This window comes from Martes martes (assembly GCF_963455335.1).
Source record: "Martes martes genome assembly, chromosome: X".
Taxonomy (NCBI): domain Eukaryota; kingdom Metazoa; phylum Chordata; class Mammalia; order Carnivora; family Mustelidae; genus Martes; species Martes martes.
In genome coordinates, this window is record NC_137897.1 from 23,741,716 (window position 1) to 23,761,678 (window position 19,963).

Sequence of the window (19,963 nt, forward strand, 5' to 3'; positions counted from 1 at the left end):
AAATACATATATATATGTAAAATATATATATATGTTATATATATATATATATATATATATATATATATATATATTAAACTGTTTAGTAGAACAGAACCACCCACTTGACTTTGGGTGTATTCTGGTCTCAGAAGAAACTACCTCCCAATATTTTAAAGAAAGAAAACATATATATATATATACACACACACAAAAATAAGAGTAAACATGATGAAGGGATTGAGCATTACTGTAAAAATGAAAATTTTAAAAAGATTTAAAAAAGAATTGATAAGATAAGTTGGTTGGAGAAAGAAAAAAAAGGAGAGAATGTGATTAGGCTGGAGACTAGAACAAAGCCGTGTACTAGATTTAGGGTATGTTTTGATCTATTAGAGGAAATTGTATCCCAAAATTTTAAAGAAAAAAAAAAACTTATATGTATACAAAAAATAAGGTTAAATACAATGAAGGGATAAAATATGAGTATAACAATGAAAATTTTAAAAGATTGTTTTTAAAAAGGTATTGTTAAGATAAACTAGTTAAAAAATGTTAAAATAGGAAAAGTTTGAAAAATAAAATAAGAAAAAATAAAATTAAAAAAAATTAACTTTGCAAGACTAAAGGATCGTGAGAAGAAAGCCATGAATTCTGTGTGTTGCTTTCCCCTAGTTCTGGAGTTCTGTAATTCTCATTGATCAGTGAACTTGATCTTGGCTAGATGTTCTTGCTGATCTTCTAGGGGAGTGGCCTGTTGCCATTATTCTCAAATGTCTTTGCCCAAGGCAGAATTGCACCACCCTTGCCAGGGGCCAGGCTAAGTAATCTGCTTGGGTTTGCTCTAGGTTGCTTTTGTTCCCTGAACTCTTTCCTCTGAGCTCTGGAGGATGGGAATGAAAATGGCAGCCCCCTAATCTCCAGGCCCGTAGGATCTGAGAGCTCAGGGCCCCACTCCTTAGTGCACCCTCAAAGAAAAGAACTTAATCTCTCCCATCTCCCTGGTCTCTGGTCGCACTCCAAGCTCACCAGGCCTGTGACCAGCATTTCTATCTCTAACACAGCCCCATTTGGAGTCTCCAAACCCAGCAGATTCCTGCCACGTGCTCCCATACCCCTTCTCCCAGAGGAGGAAAGAGGGGTCTCTCCAGAGCTGCCACTTGTGGGGTCCCTGCTCAAAGAGCAGTGGCCTGAGTGTGCCTTGGATCACAATTTAAAGTAACCCTGAGCTGAGAGCTCAATCCTTGGCTCCTTCTTGTAGATAGCTTCCCCTCTCTGATACCTGGCAGCTCTTCCACACTCAGACACCCCCGGTCTTTCTGTGACCCCATGGGACCTGAGACCACACTGTCCCCACAAGGGCTCGGCCCCCACTTAGCCTCTGGAGCAATATTCCTCAGTGGAACAGACTTCTAAAAGTTCTGATTTTGTGTCCACTGATCCACTGCTTGCCAGAAGCTGGCCTCTCCCTCCATGGTGTCTCTTCCCATCATTTGGGATTCACTTCTCCATACCTCCTACCTTCCAGAAAGTGGTCGATTTTCTGTTCCTGGGATTGCTGCTCTTCTCTTCTATCTCCTGTTGAGTTTGTAGGTGTTTGGAATGGTTTGATAAGTATCTAGCTGAACTCCTGGGTCCTAATGATATTTCAGTCTGCTACTTCTCCACCATATTTCTTCCTTTCCAGTCCCCATGTTTCTAATAGCTTTTTGTTCTCCAGAAAATTGAAATCTCATGTCCAATTTAGGATTTAAATATAATAAGACAACTTTTAATATATGGTTATCATATAGAACATTTTCTCAGCCTTAACACTCTCTATATCTGGGATAGGATGAGTCTTGTAGGGATCTTTCCTGTACTTTGTAGAAAGATGAACGGCATTCCTTGTCAAGCAGCACTCCCTCCCACCAGCTGTGACAACCCCAGTTGAGAACCACTTTCAGAGGGCCATACCAGTGAGTAAATGTGCAAGATTCTGTATCATGAAGAAAAATCCAAGAAACACACATATCTTCTGCATTGCAGTATTGTGTATATAAACCAACCTAATATAATCTGGAAGGTCACTAAATTGTATTACACTATTCTCTGGAAATGTAATGTCTTATTGTGAGAGTCCAGGCTAAAATAATTAAAAATTTTCTGATTTTCAATAGTAACATGATACCTTTTGTCTTTTCCATAATTTTTCTTTAATAAGCATTTCCAACTATCCTGCGATTTATAATTTTCATTTCTTAAAGACCATTCATCTACTAATAGAAAAAGAAGAAAATGATATGCTATGATAATTCTGTTTACTTTCTCATTGCTAAGGAAGAGATGCTTTCCCTCACAGGACAGACAATTTTTTAGAATCAACTGTTATCCCTAGAAGCTAATTGGTGACTGTTAATTTTTTCCTTGCCTGTTAAGTCCAAAGAGTAGTTGGCATGCTCACCTCCCTGATTATAGCTATTACATCAATCAGCATCCTTTTTCTAGTGTTTATCATAATCCTCTGGATAATTGTGTATTGTTTCTCTTTTCTCATGATTTGTTTTGCTTTAGCATCAACTACACCCAAATTTATTTAAAATGGTTGAAATTGGTCATGCTATCAGCTAAAATTCATCCCCACAACATTTATGCAAAATCCACAACATTTATGCAAAATCCCCACAACATTATGCAAAACAGCAACTGTTTTTTTTTTAATTCTTAAAAATATTAAAACTCCTTAATTCCATCTACCCATGCTCTCTTTTGCTTGCCCTCCATATTTTTCTCAGCCTATTTGTTCAGCTCATGAGGGTGGCTCAGCTCATGATGGTGCAGTCAGTGACTGAATGAGATCTGAGGTCAGCATGAGTCTGGGTTTGGCAAGTGGGTTGCTCACACTGGAAGCTGGGGCTTAAGAGACCATTGCAGAAGGCTGCATATTAATAAAAAATCTGAGACCTAATACTAACTTCATGTTAATTAACTTTTTCTATGACATTCTTGAGTGGTTCTATTTTATAAACAGTTATTCAATGAATATAATCTCTTCATTGTTTATGTTTCCTGGGAGGTTTATGTAGAGATTGGAAAAGTGATTGAACATAAATTCCATCACTCCTATGTTAGAATAGTACTTTATAACAAATATTTTTTAAATAAGAAAAACTAAATTAAACTTGATGATATTAAATTTGCCAGTTGAATATGTTCCACATATCATTGCACCAAGGGAGTACTGGAGAACTGTTTTTAATATCTTGCCTAACATGGCTCTGATTCTAGTAATCAAAAACAAATTCGGGGACATACATTTTTTATATTATGCATGATGTTAAAGCAAAAGGGGGTAGAGGCTACCCAGAGTTTATCTCATGATAAGTTAATATGGCATTTGCCTGAAGTATGAAACTTTTTTAGGCCATTTCCTCTGTCTTTTGGGGGGCCAGAAAGAGAGGATGAGTTATTAGTCAGTGATTAATTTTTCAAAATATAAATGGACAATCAATAATAAAATTTTCTCACCTCTGTGGATAAGGGGGAGGTGACTGAATTGATTTATAAAAACTTGTCTCTTGATTCCTATTACCCCCATGAAACTATCTGCCATATTATTAAATAGCATTGTCATTAACATATTCACTCAAGCCCATAACTAGGGATCTCTGGGTCCCATATCAAGACCATCAGTAGATATGGCTAGTTCTACCTACAAAGTAGGTACTTAAAGGAAAAAATCCTACCATTTCCACCAACAATACCAATGTTGCATCACCTGCCTGTGGACTGCTTCAGTGCCTTTCTTACTGGTTTGCCTGCTTCCACTCCGCCTTATCACCTTCATACTACTCCATTCCCCTGGACTTGAACACCAAGGCATCACAGTGATAGTTCTGGCATATAAATATATAACATATAAATTAAACATAAGAATGGACTCTCTCCAAAATTCTTCAGGGCATTCTCACTATGTTAGAATAAAACCCAAGTTTTTTCCATGTTCTACAAGGTCCTGCCAGCCTTTGGCTGTCTCTGACCTCATTGCCACTCTTTCCATAGTTCAATATGGCTGTAATGATCTTGCTATCCCTCACACATGACAGGCACACTCCCATCTCAGGACCTTCATACTTGTCCTTCCCTCTGTCTTCCATAATGTTCCTCTAGGTATGCAAGTGGGTGATTTCCTCCCTTCACGCAGATCTGTTTCAAAAGATCTTCATTGCAAACTTCCCTGTCATTCCTCCCTAAAATAGCTCCTGTGTTAGTCTCTTTCCCCTCAGCTGCTTTATTTTTTTATAATACTTATAACCACCCAATATTATATTATTCATGTATTCATTTACATGTGTATTTTCCATCTCCCTCTCTAGAATGCAAGCTCCTTGAAAGCAAGGAATTTTGTCTGTCTGGTTCACTGTTATACCTTCTAGTAACTAGGAAAGTGTCTGGCAAAGAGGAGAGGTTTTAAAAATATTTGTTGAATGAATGATTGAACATATTTGTTTTATTTGCATTATAAGTGACATTGATTGAACCATATGAATAAAATATTAAGTATCATAGCCAGTCAAATGAATTTCTTGATTTTCCTGAATACATGCATTTTGATAGCTGTATTAAGAGTTATGTCCTTGAAAGTATTTGCTCTATCACTTTGACATGACTCTTAGATCAAGGTTGCCTTGTACATGGTGTTTGCTCAGAAACTGCTCTCCCTGCAGTTTTCTGCTCAGTTGCTTTGCCACTCCTCTTGCTTTAAAGCTTCTGAGGCTCCATGACTCTATTGTGACCACCATAATTGTTTGCAACAGAAAGGAGAAATTTTGCCAACCCCAGTGCATTAGAGACAAATGAAAAAGAAAGCACCCCTTTTCCCCCAAATGGCTTTATCCTGGTATATGTTAATATTTTCTCCTGTCCATTCATTTCTTTCCCCTAAGGAACATGGGATTGTGTTTACTTGCCATAGCTCTCACAAACTCTATGCCCCCACTGTTAGAAACCAATGTTAAAACATTCCAGGCTAAGGGCACCTATGTGGTGCAGTCCATTGGGCATCCCACTCTTGATTTTGGCTTAGGTCATGATCTCAGAGCCGTGAGATCGAACCCTTTAGTGGGCTCCATACTCAGGGTAGAGTCTGTGTGAGATTCTCTCTCTCTCTTCCTCTCCCTCTGCCCCTCCCCCCAACTCACATACTAAATAAATAAGTAATTAAATAAATAAATAAGTAAAATCTTTTTTAAAAATCCAGGCCAAAGAAAGGAGTACTAAAATCCCATTCTGAGTCATTGAAACTCTGTGGTTAATCTACATTACTTTGACTTGCTAGGAAAATAGGCAGTTGTTTGTCATCTCTTTTAAGTTAAAAAATATATTTGCAGACAACAAGCAAACAAAACCCATTATAAAATGGGGCATGTTGGTGGGATTGCCACAAAGCATGTTTTGTCATCAGCCCTATAAAGCTGTGAATATTGTTTTGTGACCAGATTCAGCTGGCAGATCTAAGTGGGGTCAAAAAGAATTCACCTCTGAGTATAGCACTTAGCATAGTGCATCATATATATGCTCTCATCTCATACATAAATGATTCTATGTCTTATTGATCTCTTTCTTTCTAATATAGTCTTACTATTGGTAAGTACTTCATAAGTGCTCTTAAAATTGAGTAACAAAGTTATAGTATGATTATTTATCTGGGTTGAAAGCTCTCTGAGGGTTAAAAGCTGTTTTGATCACCTTTCAGAGTTTGTTTGTTTTTTTCAATTTCAGTACATTTTTTGCATAATTAAAAGTCTTCAAAATGCTTTTGTTGAATTGTGTTCTTAAAGACAGATCAGTTCTGTTATGGAAACGAATATAGGAAATATTAAAGTTTCTTAAATTCAGGACCTAAATGCCTTTTGAACCCTTAGCTAAGCATCTGTATTGTTTTACAAACAATAATATTCTTATTAGACTATATAGAATGTTAAATGCTTTTGTCTCAGTCTTTAATGGGTATTATTAGAGCAGATTTATTTTCCATCTGCTATATTCCAGCACTTAATCTGTTATCCTATTTAATCTTCACATGAAGCCATAAAGGAAAATTATTTAAGTCATATTCTATATATAAGGAGACTGAGACTCAGAGAGCTTAAAAAACATCTCCAACTTTCCAAATCAGCAAGGTAGAGTCAGGAATTATTAGACCCATATTTCCCTGAAAGTTAAGTGTATTATCTTTCCTCCTCCACCATAATGCTTCTAAGAAACAAAGCATTGAAGGCACCAATTAAAGTATATTTCGGAAATTGTCTATGATTTTAAAAGTACAAATTTTGTCCTAGGATTATTATAGGTATCCAAGAAGAATTGAGTATTCTCAATAGTATTTGAGGGAGTAAAATTAAATTTTAGGTGAATTGTTGGTCAACAGAGAAAGGTATGCTCATCCTAAATATCTTAACATTTCTCTCCTCTGTAAGAACACTAGAAACATTCAAGAATACTGGCCTCATGCCCCTGGTTTGTTATTACTTTTGTTTTTGGAAGTCAGGATCCTATTTTTCAGTGTTTGATAACCCAAATGTACATGGAATGGGGAAGAAAAGAGACTGTGTCCCTTCATGATTAATTAGGGAACGTAACATAGATAAAGAATCAATCCTGTACACAGCTTCATATATGCTGAATTCTAGATGTTTCTCTAACTGGCAGCTGCTAAACAAAATAAATGTCCTTAAAATTCCCCTTCTACTCTGTAGAACACTTTTGTCAATTGCAGCATCTGAATAGTTCGTACAGACCTGTAAGACAGGTGTGGTTTTATTTTAAATAACTGTATCTGCTTTACTATTGTCAGTAGGGTGTTCTGAAGAATAAACCAAGAGCTTGAAAATACTTCTGGTGGTAGATGTGTAGAAGCATTGTAATACATAATTAGCAGAAAAATATTTCTACTTTAATTGTTGTGGGGTTTTTTTAGGTAAATAAAATATGATTAGGATTTAAAATCAACCTATGCTTCATGTCACTACTGTCAGACTCTCTTTAGATTTTCAGTTATTTTAGTTTAGTGAGTGTGTCTTTGTGTGTGTGTGTGTGTGTGTGTGACAGAGAGAGAGAGGGAGAGAGAGAGGGGTGGGGGGAAAGAGAAGGAAAGGGAATGTCCCAAAAGGCAAGTTGTTTTCTTGACAATAAAATGTCAGTTGCTCTAACCATGGTCTGATGCTAATTAGTTTGGGGTTTTTTTTCTCCCTGTCTTTTTCTTTTTAATTTAATTTAATTTTTTAAGTGTTCCAAAATTCATTGTTTGTGCACATCACCCAGTGCTCCATGCAATATGTGCCCTCGATAATACCCACCACGAGGCTCACCCAACCCCCCACCCCCATCCCCTCCAAAACCCTCAGTTTGTTTCTCAGAGTACACAATCTCTCATGGTTTGTCTCCCCCTGCGGTTTCCCCCTACTCGCTTCTCCTCTCCATCTCCCAGTGTCTTCTGTGTTATTTCTTATGCTCCACAAGTAAATGAAACCATATGACAATTGACTCTCTCTGCTTGACTTATTTCATTCAGCATAATCTCTTCCAGTCCCATCCATGTTGATACAAAAGTTGGGTATTCATCCTTTCTGATGGAGGCATAATATTCCAAAGTATATAGGGACCATATCTTCCTTATCCATTCATCCATTGAAGGGCATCTTGGTTCTTTCCATAGTTTGGCAACTGTGGCCATTGCTGCTATGAACATTGGGGTACAGATGGCCCTTCTTTTCATTACGTCTGTACCTTTGGGGTAAATATCCAGTGGTGCAATTGCAGGGTAGCTCTGCATAGGGTAGCTCTATTTTTAATTTCTTAAGCCATCTCCACACTGTTGTCCAAAATGGCTGTACCAACTTGCATTCCCACCAACAATGTAAGAGGGTGTGTGCTTGGCTCAGTGGGTTAAGCGTCTGCCATGGCTCAGGTCATGATTTCAGGGTCCTGGGATTGAGCCCCCTGCATCAGGCTCTCTGCCCAGCAGGGAGCCTGCTTCCCCCTCTCTCTCTGTGCCTCCCTCTCTGCCTACTTGTGATCTCTGTTTGTCAAATAAATAAATGAAATGATTTTTAAAAAAACAGTTTAAGAGGGTTCCCCTTTCTCCACATCCTCTCCAACACTTGTTGTTTACTGTCTTTTTGATTTTGGCCATTCTAACAGGTGTAAGGTGGTATCTCAATGTGGTTTTGATTTGAATCTCCCTGATGGCTAATAATGATGAACATTTTTTCATCTCTGTTAGCCATTTGTATGTCTTCTTTAGAGAAATGTCTGTTCATGTCTTCTGCCCATTTTTTTGATGTGATTATGTGTTTTGTGTGTGTTGAGTTTGAGAAGTTCTTTATAGATCTTGGATATCAGCCCTTTGTCTGTAGTGTCATTTTTTAATATCTTCTCCCATTCTGTGGGTTGCCTCTTTGTTTTGTTGACTGTTTCCTTTGCTGTGTGGAAACTTTTGATCTTGATGAAGTCCTAAAAGTTCATTTTCACTTTTGTTTACTTAGACTTTGGGGACATGTCTTGAAAGAAGTTGCTGTAGCCAATGTCAAGGAGGTTACTGCCTATGTTCTCCTCTAGGATTTTGATAGATTCCTGGCTCATGTTGAGGTCTGTTATCCATTTAGAGTTTCTCTTTGCATATGGTGTAAGAGAAGGGTCACATTCCTGGAAACATATAAACTTCCAAAACTGAATCAGGAAGAAATTGACAACCTGAACAGACCAATATCTAGTAACGAGATTGAAGCAGCTATCAAAAACCTCCCAAAAAACAAGAGCCCAGGACTTGATGGATTCCCTGGAGAATTCTACTAAACATTCAAAAAGAAATAATACCTATTCTCCTGAAGCTGATTCAAGAAATAGAAACAGAAGGAAAACTTCCAGACTCTTTTTATGAAGCTACTGTTACCCTGATGCCCAAACCAGGAAAAGACCCCACCAAAATGGAGAATTTCAGACCAATATCCCTGATGAATATGGATGCCAAGATTCTCAACAAGGTCTTAGTTAATAGGATCCAACAGTACATTAAAAAGATTATCCACCATGACCAGGTGGGATTTATCCATGGGATGCAAGAGTGGTTCAACATTCACAAGTCAATCAATGTGATAGAACAAATCAATAAGAGAAGAGAGAAGAACCACATGGTCCTCTCAATTGATGCAGAAAAAACATTTGACAAGATACAGCATCTGTTCCTGATTAAAAGGCTTCAGAGTATAGGGATAGAGGGAGAATTCCTCAACTTCATAAAATCTATCTATGAAAACCCACAACAAATATCATTCTCAATGGGGAGAAGCTGACAGCCTTCCCTTTGAGATCAGGAACACCACAAGGATGTCCACTCTTGTCACTGTCATTCACAACATAGTACTAGAAGTCCTAGCAAGAGTAATCAGACAACAAAAAGAAATAAAAGGTATTCAAATTGGCAAGGAAGAAGTCAAACTCTCTCTCTTCACAGATGACATGATACTTTATATGGAAAACCCAAAAGACTCCACCTCCAAACTACTGGAACTCATACAGCAATCCAGTAATGTGGCAGGATGCAAAATCAATGCACAGAAATCAGTTGCTTTCTTATACACTAACAATGAAAATACAGAAAAGGAAATTAGAGAATCAATTCCATTTACTATAGCACCAAGAACCATAAGATACCTGGGAATAATCCTAACCAAAGAGGTAAAGGATCTGTACTTGAGGAACTACAGGACACTCATGAAAGAAATTGAAGACACAAAAAGATGGAAGACCATTTCATGCTCATGGATTGGAAGAATAAACATTGTTAAAATGTCTATACTGCCTAGAGAAATCTATACTTTTAATGCCATCCCAATCAAAATTCCACCTCCATTTTTCAAAGAGCTGGAACAAACAATCCTAAAATTTGTATGGAGCCAGAAGAGAACCCAAATTGCTAAGGAAATGTTGAAAAAGAAAACAAAACTGGCAGCATCACATTGCCTGATTTCAAGCTTTACTATAAAGCTGTGATCACCAAGACAGCATGTTACTGGCCCAAAAACAGACACGTAGACCAGGGGAACAGAGTAGAGAGCCCAGATATGAACCCACAACTCTACAGTCAAATAATCTTTGACAAAGCGGGAAAAAATATCCAGTGGAAAAAAGATAGTCTCTTCAATAAATGGTGCTGGGAAAATTGGACAGCTATGTATAGGAAAACGAAACTCGACCATTCTCTTACACCATACACAAAGTTTGGGTTCTTTTATTGTGAGCAATTTGAATTTCCTTGCAGTCCCACCTTTGCTCATGAAGAAAATAAAGAAGGCTTTGTGTTTCTGTGTGTGTTCATTTTGTTTGGATATTAACATACCTGCATTTGTTTGCCAGTTCTGCCTTTTGATGATTCGATTCAACTAATATTCATCATAAAGTGTCAAAAAACCCCAAATAAATGGATAATTGGGCATATGTCCTTTATATGTGGTAGCAAAACTGATCCCCCTCAAATGACTGTGGAGCTGAGCTACATCTTTTTTCTAATGGTCACTTCTTTTCACAGTCATTTTGCCGTTGTGTCCGATCTATAGTTCAGCTGCTGTACTCTCTGGAAGTTTCCACTCACTTTTTAAAAATTAATTTATTTTTTATTAGCATATAAAGTATTAATCATTTCAGAGGTACAAGCCTGTGAATTATCAGTCTTACACAATTCCCAGCACTCATCATAGCACATACCCTCCCCAATGTCCATAAACCAACTACCCTCTTCCTAACCTCCTCCCCGTGGCAACCCTCAGTTTGTTTTGTGAGATTGAGTCTCTTATGGTTTGTCTCCCTCCCTGGTCCTATCTGTTTCATTTTTCCTTCCCTTCCCCCCAGGACCCCTCGCCCTGCCTCTCAAATTCCTCATATCAGAGAGATCATATGATAATTGTCTTTCTCTGATTGACTTATTTCACTTAGCATAATACCCTCTAATTCCATCCACGTCGTTGCAAATGGCAAGATTTCATTTTACGATGGCTGCATAATATTCCATTGTATATATACATCTTCTTTATCCATTCATCTGTTGATGGACATCTAGGTTCTTTCCATAGTTTGGCTATTGTGGACATTGTTGCTATGAACATTCAGGTGCACATACCACTTTGGATCACTACATTTGTATCTTTAGGGTAAATACACAGTAGTGCGATTGCTGGGTCATAGGGTAGTTCTGTTTTCAACTTTCTAAGGAACCTCCATTCTGTTTTCCAGAGTGGCTGTACCAGCTTGCATTCCCACCAACAGTGTATGAGGGTTCCCCTTTCTCTGCATCCTCGCCAGCATCTGTCATTTCCTGACTTGTTAATTTTAGCCATTCTGACTGGTGTGAGGTGGTATCTCACCATGATTTTGATTTGTATTTCCCTGATGCCGAATCATGTGGAGCACTTTCTCATGTGTCTGTTGGCCATCTGGATGTCTTCTTTGCAGAAATGTCTGTTCATGTCTTCTGCCTATTTCTTGATTGGATTATTTGTTCTTTGGGTGTTGAGTTTGATAAGTTCTTTCTAGATTTTGCATACTAGGCCTTTATCTGATATGTCATTTTCAAATATCTTCTCTCATTCTGTCAGTTATCTTTTGGTTTTGTTGACTGTTTCCTTTGCTGGGCAAAAGATTTTGATCTTGATGAAATCCCAATAGTTCATCTTTGCCCTTGCTTCCCTTGCCTTTGGCGACGTTTCTAAGAAGTTGCTGTGGCTGAGCTCAAAGAGGTTGCTTCCTGTGTTCTCCTCTAGGATTTTGATGGATTTCTGTCTCACAATGAGGTCTTTCATCCATTTTGAGTCTATTTTTGTGTGTGGTGTAAGGAAATGGTCCAATTTCATTCTTCTGCATGTGTCTGTCCAATTTTCCCAACACCATTTGTTGAAGAGACTATCTTTTTTCCATTGGACATTCTTTCCTGCTTTGTCGAAGATTAGTTGACCATAGAGTTGAGGGTCCATTTCTGGGCTCTGCATTCTATTCCTTTATTTTATTTTATTTCTTTTCTTTTCTTTTCTGTGTTCCAGAATTCATTGTTTATACCCCACACCCAGTGCTCCATGCAATACGTGCCCTCCATAATACCTGCCACCAGGCTCACCCAGTCCCCCACCCCCCTCCCCTCCAAAACCCTCAGTTTGTTTCTCAGAGTGCACAGTCTCTCATGGTTTGTCTCCCCAACATTCATAGCCGCAATGGCCACAGTCGCCAAACTGTGGAAAGAATGAAGATGCCTTTCAACAGACGAATGAATAAAGAAGATATGGTCCATATATACAATGGAGTATTATGCCTGCATCAGAAAGGATGAATACCCAACTTTTGTGTCAACATGGATGGGACTGGAAGAGATTATGCTGAGTTTATTCTATTCCATTGATCTATGTGTCTGTTTTTGTGCCAGTACCATACTGTCTTGATGATTGCAGCTTTATAATAGGGCTTGATGTCTGGAATTGTGATGCCCTCAACTTTGGTTTTCTTTTTCAACATTCCTCTAGCTATTTGGGGTTTTTTCTGTTCCATATAAATGTTAGGATTATTTGATCCATTTCTTTGAAAAAAGTTGATGGTATTTTGATAGGCATTGCATTAAATGTGTAGATTGCTGTAGGTAGCATAGACATTTTCACAATATTTTTTCTTCCAATCCATGAGAATGGAACATTTTTCCATTTCTTTGTGTCTTCCTCCATTCCTTTCATGAGTACTTTATAGTTTTCTGCATACAGATTCCTTGCCTCTTTGGTTAGGCTTATTCTTAGGTACCTTATGCTTTTGGGTGCAATTGTAAATGGGATGAACTCCTTAAATTCTCTTTCTTCTGTCTTGTTGTTGGTATGTAGATGCAACTGATTTCTGTGCATTGATTTTATATCTATATATCTATATAGAGATATATATCTATATATTTATTCCCATGTTAGGGGCATAGATATTTAAAAGTGTTAGATATTCTTGTTGGACAGACCCTTTATGTATGATATAGTGTCCTTCCTCATCTCTTATTATAGTCCTTGGCTTAAAATCTAACTTATCTGATAAAAGGATTGCCATCCCAGCTTTCTCTTGATGTGCATTAGCATGGTAAATTGTTTTCCACCCTTCACTTTAAATCTGGAAGTGTCTTTGGGTCTAAAATGAGTTTCTTGTAGACAGCATATTGATGGGTCTTGTTTTTTTATCCATTCTGATACCCTGTGCCTTTTGATTGAAGCATTTGGCCCATTTATATTCAGGGTACCTATTGAAAGATATGAATTTAGTGCCATTGTATTGCCTGTAAAGTGACTGTTACTGTATATTGTCTCTGTTCCTTTCTGGTCTACTAGTTTTAGGCTCTGTCTTTGCTTAAAGGACCCCTTTCAATATTTCCTGTAGGCCTGGTTTGGTGTTTGTAAGTTATTTTAGTTTTTGTTTGTCCTGGAAGCTTTTTATCTCTCCTTCTATTTTCGATGATAGCCTAGCTGGATATAGTATTCTTGGCTGCATATTTTTCTCATTTAGTGCTCTGAATATATCATGCCAGTTCTTTCTGTCCTGCCAGGTCTCTGTGGACAAGTCTGCTGCCAATCTAATATTTCTACCATTGTCCATTACAGACTTCTTGTCCCAAGCTGCTTTCAGGATTTTCTCTTTGTCACTAAGACTTGTAAGTTTTACTATTAGGTGATGGGGTGTGGACCTATTTTTATTGATTTTGAGGGGGGTTCTCTGCACCTCCTGGATTTTGCTGCTTGCTCCCTTCCCCCAAATTAGGGAAGTTCTCTGCTGTAATTTGATCCAATATACATTCTGCCCCCCTCTATCTTTCTTCTTCTTCTGGGATCCCAATTATTCTAATATTGTTTCATCTTATGGTATCACTTATCTCTCGAATTCTCCTCTCGTGGGCCAGTAGTTGTTTGTCTCTCTTTTGCTCAGCTTCTTTATTCTCCATCATTTGGTCTTCTATATCACTAATTCTCTCATCTGCCTCATTTATTGTAGCAGTAAGAGCCTCCATTTTTATTGCACCTCATTAATAGCTTTTTTTATTTCAACTTGATTAGGTTTTAGTTCTTTTATTTCTCCAGAAAGGGATTTTATTTCTCCAGACAGGGATTCTCTTATATTTTCCATGACTTTTTTGAGCCCAGCTAGCACCTCAATAATTGTCATTCTGAACTCTAGGTCTGATATCTTACTAATGTCTGTATTGTTAGGTCCCCAGCCATTGCTAATACCTCTTGCTCTTTTTTTTTTTTTTTTTGAGGTAAATTTTTCTGCCTTTTCATTTTATCCAGATAAGAATAGATGAATGAGAGAACAAAATACTAAAAGTGTAGCAATGATTCCAGAAAAATATACACTAACCAAATCAGGAGAGACTTGAAACTGGGAGAAGAAAGGGGGGGAATGAAAAAAAAATGTGTGTGTGTGTGTGTGTGTATCAAACATATATGCTGTCTGTATATCTATCTATATCTATGTCTATAGATACAGATAGATCTAAATATAGCTATCTATATCTATAAATGTAGATATAGATAGATATATCTACATCCATATCTATAGATATACATAGGTAGATAGATTTAGAGTGGTGAATAGAACAGAGCCACACACTTGATTTGGGGTATATTTTGTTCTTTTAGAAGAAACTGCCTCCCAAAACTTTAAAGAAAGAAAACTTATATATTTATACAAAAATAATGGTAAATCAATGAAGGGATGGAATATGACTGTAAAGATGAAAATTAAAAAGGATTCTAAAAAAGGAATTGATAAGATAAGAAGTTCATTAAAAAAAGGGGGGGAAGTGTGCTCAGACTGGAGGCTAGAACAAAGCCATATGCTAGATTTAGCATATATTTTGATGTGTTAGAAGAAACTGTATCCCAAAATTTTAAAGAAAGAAAACTTACAGGTATACAAAAAATATGGTTAAATACAGTGAAGGGATAGAATATGACTGTAACAATGAAAATTTTAAAAGATTTTTAAAAAGGTATTGGTAAGATGAAATAGTTTAAAAAGGTTAAAATAGGAAAGAGAAAAAATTTTTTAATATAGAATAAGAAAAAAAAATAAAATTTAAAAAAGAAAGTGTCTTTGAAAGACTAAAGAATCATGGGGGAAAAAGTAACGAATTCTATATGCTGCATTCCCCCAGCTCTGGAGTTCCGTGGTTCTCATTGATCGGTGAACTTGTTCTTGGCTGGATGTTCTTGCTGATCTTCTAGGGGAGGGGCCTGTTGCAGTGATTCTCAAATGTCTTTGCCAAAGGCACAATTGCGCCACCCTTGCCAGGGACCAGGCTAAGCAATCTGCTTGGTTTTGCTCTGGGTAGCTTTTGTTCCCTGAATGTTTTCCATATTGCTTTGGAGGGTGGGAGTTAAAATAGTGGCCTCCCAATCTCTGACCCAAAAGAGCTGAGAGCTTGGGGCCCCACTCCTCAGTGTGCTCTTAGAGAAAAGCAGTCAATCCCTCCTGTTTCCCTGGTCTCTGGCTGTACTTCATGCTCACCCAGCCTGTGACTGAGCATTTCTATCTCTGATGCATGGCCCTTTTCAGTCTCCAAACCCAGCAGATTCCTGCCTGTGCTCCCACACCATTCCTCCTGGAGGAGGAAGGGGGAAGGTCTCCCCAGATCTGCCACTTGTGGTGGGATCCTTGCTCAAAGAGCTATGGCCCAACTGTGCCTTGGATCATGGTTCAAGTTAACCTCAAGCTGAGAGCCCACTCCTCTGCTCCATCTTTGCCACTGACTTCCCTGCTCCAGTACCTGGGAGCTCTACCACACTCAGACATCCCTGGTCTTTTTGTGTTCCCTTGGGTCCTAAGACCACACTGTCCTCACAAGGCCTCCACCCCCACTTAGCCTCTGGAGCAACGTCTCTCTGTGGAGCAGACTTCTAAAAGTTCTGATTTTGTGCTATGCTGCTCTACCACTTGTCAGGAGCCAGCCCCTCCCCCACGGTCTAGCTTTCCGTATGTCACCTTGGATTTACTTCTCTGCACATCCTACCTTCCAATAAGCAGTTGCTTTTCTGTTCCTAGAATTTTTGCTCTTCCTCTCTTCTACCTCCTATTGTGTTTGTAGGTGTTCAGAATGTTCTGATAACTATCTAGCTGAATTCCTGGAACGCAGCAATATTTAGGTCTCCTACTCCTCTGCCATTTTGGTCCTCCTCCATTCACTTTTAAGTGAACCATAGGAGAAGCATGCCTAACTGATAAAAAGTGTCAGAGCATATCAAAACATGAGAGGGTCACCTGGGTTGCTCAGTCAGTTAAGTTCTGCCTTCTGCTCAGGTCTTGATCTCAGGGTCCTGCGATTGAGCCCTGCATTGGGCTCTCTGCTCAGTGGGGGGAGGAGTCAACTTCTCCCTCTCTGCCCCGTCCCATTTGTGTTCTCTCTCACTAGCTCTGTTCACTTGCTCATGCTCTCTCTCAAATAAATAAAATAAAAATAAATCTTTAAAAAGGACATGAGAGACTACACAGTAAGAGCACTCTGCTGTGGGTTAGGGTTACTTAGTTGCACGTTTTTGCTCTCCTAACAGATTGCTTACACCTTGGAGAGAAACCTGCACAAATGCTTGACAGAATTTTCAAGGAACAGTTAACAAAGAATTAAGAGGCAAAGATCTAGGAAGGGCTCTAGCTTCACTTTGTTCTGTTACCTTTGGCAAGACAGTTGTTCTTTTTGCACCTCAGATCCTGCATCTCTAAAACAAAGAAGTTGAATCAGTCCAGATTTTTAATTATTTTTTAACTTCTAAGTATTATAAAATGTAAGGGCAGAAACCAGAGATATCCCAAGTCCCTGTCACAATGCCTAGCACATTATAGTGTACCATATACAGTTGTTGAATTGAATTGAAATTTTTTTGGTAAAAATTTTAGGTGAAATACTGATGTATAAGATGAATAAAAGCAAAGCTCCTTTTGTCCAGAGAGGGGTGGTTGGTACAAATCAAGTCACGTGGACCACTCTTTATCTCCATCTTCACTTCACCTGCCCAGAGGGGCACTATGGAAATCCAAGGCTTTAGGGAACACAATTTAAAAATCAAAGGACTTAATAAGCATATAATTTTCTCTGGCTCCAACATTCTTTGATTCCTCTGCTAACTTGGAATTATCACATAGGGAGTAATATGAAAGGTCTTAAAGATATAACATTATGCCACAGGGCAGATGGTGGATTGAGGTGGAGAACCAAAAAACCATTTTATATTCCTGAAATAATGTGCTACGCTTGCATTTTATTATCTTTCTCTGCAGTTTTGTTTTCTTATTAGGAATCAGTGTGGGATGTGTTTGAACAGAGAACATTTCTGTCAGCTGCTTTCTGTAACAAACTGTTGAGTTGTCTACTTGTAACTACATAGTCACAAAATTTTATAAATTGAGTTAATTTATTGAGTAAGCCAGTTATTTTGATACTATAGTTGCTTTTGAAGTTCACTGAAATCATATGAGAATCCAAGCCTAGGAAATGTGGCTTTTTTTTTCTTTTTCTTTTTCTTTTTTTTTGAAATGTGGCTTTTTGACCTGTTAATGGTGAACTCTTTGACCAACCTTTAGTGAATAATCTATTTATTTAGCTGGTAGGAGAATAAAAATCTGTTAATCTCGCTGTAGGCAAGAAAGAAGAATAAGGTTAATCAGAGATGTCAAATCTTCAAGAAGAATTTCAGAGTGATTTATTTTGTCCCATTATCCCAGCTTTCCTTTCCCCTTCACTCCCATCCCTGTGTTAAATGCTAACGAAGATGAATGAATAATGTATTCAATTAGTTGCAAATGATAGCTATTGATCCTCTGTGAGGTTGGTGTCCCAAATCAAGACTTTTAAAACTCATCCCTGTTTTTCTGCATTGGGGGTTCATGATTCATTTGCACAGACTGTGTTTCCAGTTGAAGAGAGATGAAGGTGAGCTGCCGAGGCAGACTGAATTCTCCAGTCCTCTGGTGATGAGGACATGTGGCCAAGTCCTGGCACTGCTGTGTAGATCAGCCTTCAAGTTATCACCCAAACTGGAATGGTCTCCTGGCAAGGAAGGAATAAAGCCCTCAAAGTGAAAACATTTAGTTCAGCAACCCTTAGTTGATCATTTCTATCTTTGTTTCACAGTGAAAGTTGCTTGTAACAAGTTTCAAGGGACCTGGGAGATTCAGTCAGAGAAGGTGGGAGGTAGGATTAATGAAGGAGAACTGACTATCTAGAGTCCAGACAGTCTCATTGGACAGGAATAAAGTCTGCAATGGGAAACCTGTCTTCAAGAGGCGTCATAGTAAAACTCCTAGACCTGTAGGCTGATAACTGATAAACTGATGGGAGCGGAGAGCAGAAGTATGTGGAAGGTGAAAAATCAAAGCAAGTATATCATGTAAATTAGCAATAAATGCTACAAAATGTAATGGATAATAGTAATAAGAGGTTTTGTGTAAATGGCAAGTATCATTTAAAATATTATCTTGGTGAATACTTATGTACATGTTGGAGTGTGCAGCTTGCACTTGTACTAATTGAATGCCAATGCCACACTGCTATCCCATTTTGTGATTATGTGTGCAAAAAATACTTAACCTATTTATCAAGTTAGGGGTTTTGAGGCAGTGTGCTCCAGGGTATGGAAACTTGGAAAGGAATTAAAGAGAATAAGACAACATTATGTCCCCCAAATCATCAAAATGCACAATACAGATACCATGTTTAGCTTTAATTAACATAGAGAAAATGTAGGGTAGAAAACAAGGTGAAAATTGAAAATATTTGATGAATCGCAGTCATATGTTCTTAAGGACTGGCCAATTGTGATTCCAACTTCAATGGTCTCATGTGACTGTCAATTTGGAAGTGTTATATTTGACTCGTGTACAATCTAATAGCTTTTCAGCTCACCTGAAGGTACTACTGCAATATGTAAGTCATTCCTTGGTAGAATGCTTTGACACACTGCTCTGAGAATGAAAAATACCTGGGAAAATAAACTGTGTTTTATCATTCATCTCATGCAGCATTATTAGACGTCTGTTTTGTTATTGTTGTTTTTCAGCCCCTCTGACTGATAAGCCACCCAAGCTTTTGTATCCTATGGAAAGTAAACTGACAATTCAGGAGACTCAGCTGGGTGAGTAATTCCTTAATTCTGGTTAATACCCTTTTCTTAATACATTCCAACAGTTAATAAGCCTAGATTGTAACCTGATGTCATCCTCTAAGCCAAACCTGTGTGTATTTGAAGGGAGCAAAATTGGGAAATCCCAGCAAACATGGCCCATTCCATTCCCCACAGTGTGTGCATTAATACCAAGCTGGACATATGGATATAAAGATTCATGTGTTTTTCATATCGTTGTTAGGAAATGAGATGGGGTAAAGGTCTTACTGGTGGCATTATATTGTCTTTTATAAGGCTCAGTTTGGTTTTACAACAGGCTGTGTGGAACTCTTTGACTTACACCATTAGTACATTAAAAGACAATTTTTGAAAATTAGGAGAAAAGGTACAGATTCATTAAGATAAGTGTTGCTGTTACAGTTAAACATCATTTTTATCTAATCAAATGTGGAGAACATTATGCTATTTTATTTTTAACAAAATGTGAGCAAGTAGCTTTTGGTTAAAGGACTAACAGGTTTGGGACATAAGAACATGGACAACATTGCTTTAGTGAAAATATTCAGTTGTCTACAAATCAGAATTCTAACATAGTTATCTTAGAGTTCATTCTGGAATTTCCAAATGTGGTATATCTATATTCAGTATGATTTTAAGTATAATTTAAACCATATATTCATGTTTGTATGGAATTTTTTCCCACACTCACCATTTGACAGTGGAAATACTTTATTATATACAACTAAAAGGGAATTGATAACCCTCCCTTAAGTTATTGATGTTATTATTGTTTTGGGAGTGAGAATTTGGATTAAAATTGTAAA

General features: G+C 37.8%; 1 protein-coding gene across 1 annotated transcript in view; it reads left to right on the forward strand.

The window, feature by feature from the left end:
* The window catches only part of IL1RAPL1 (interleukin 1 receptor accessory protein like 1), a gene marked incomplete at both ends in the record, with an annotated part of 1,258,868 nt that overhangs the window by 922,460 nt on the left and 316,445 nt on the right, over positions 1-19,963 (forward strand). Inside the window, one exon of the mRNA XM_080795733.1 lies at positions 19,074-19,148. Within this exon, the coding sequence (XP_080651859.1) occupies positions 19,074-19,148 (75 nt within the window). The remainder of the gene's footprint in view (positions 1-19,073; positions 19,149-19,963) is intronic.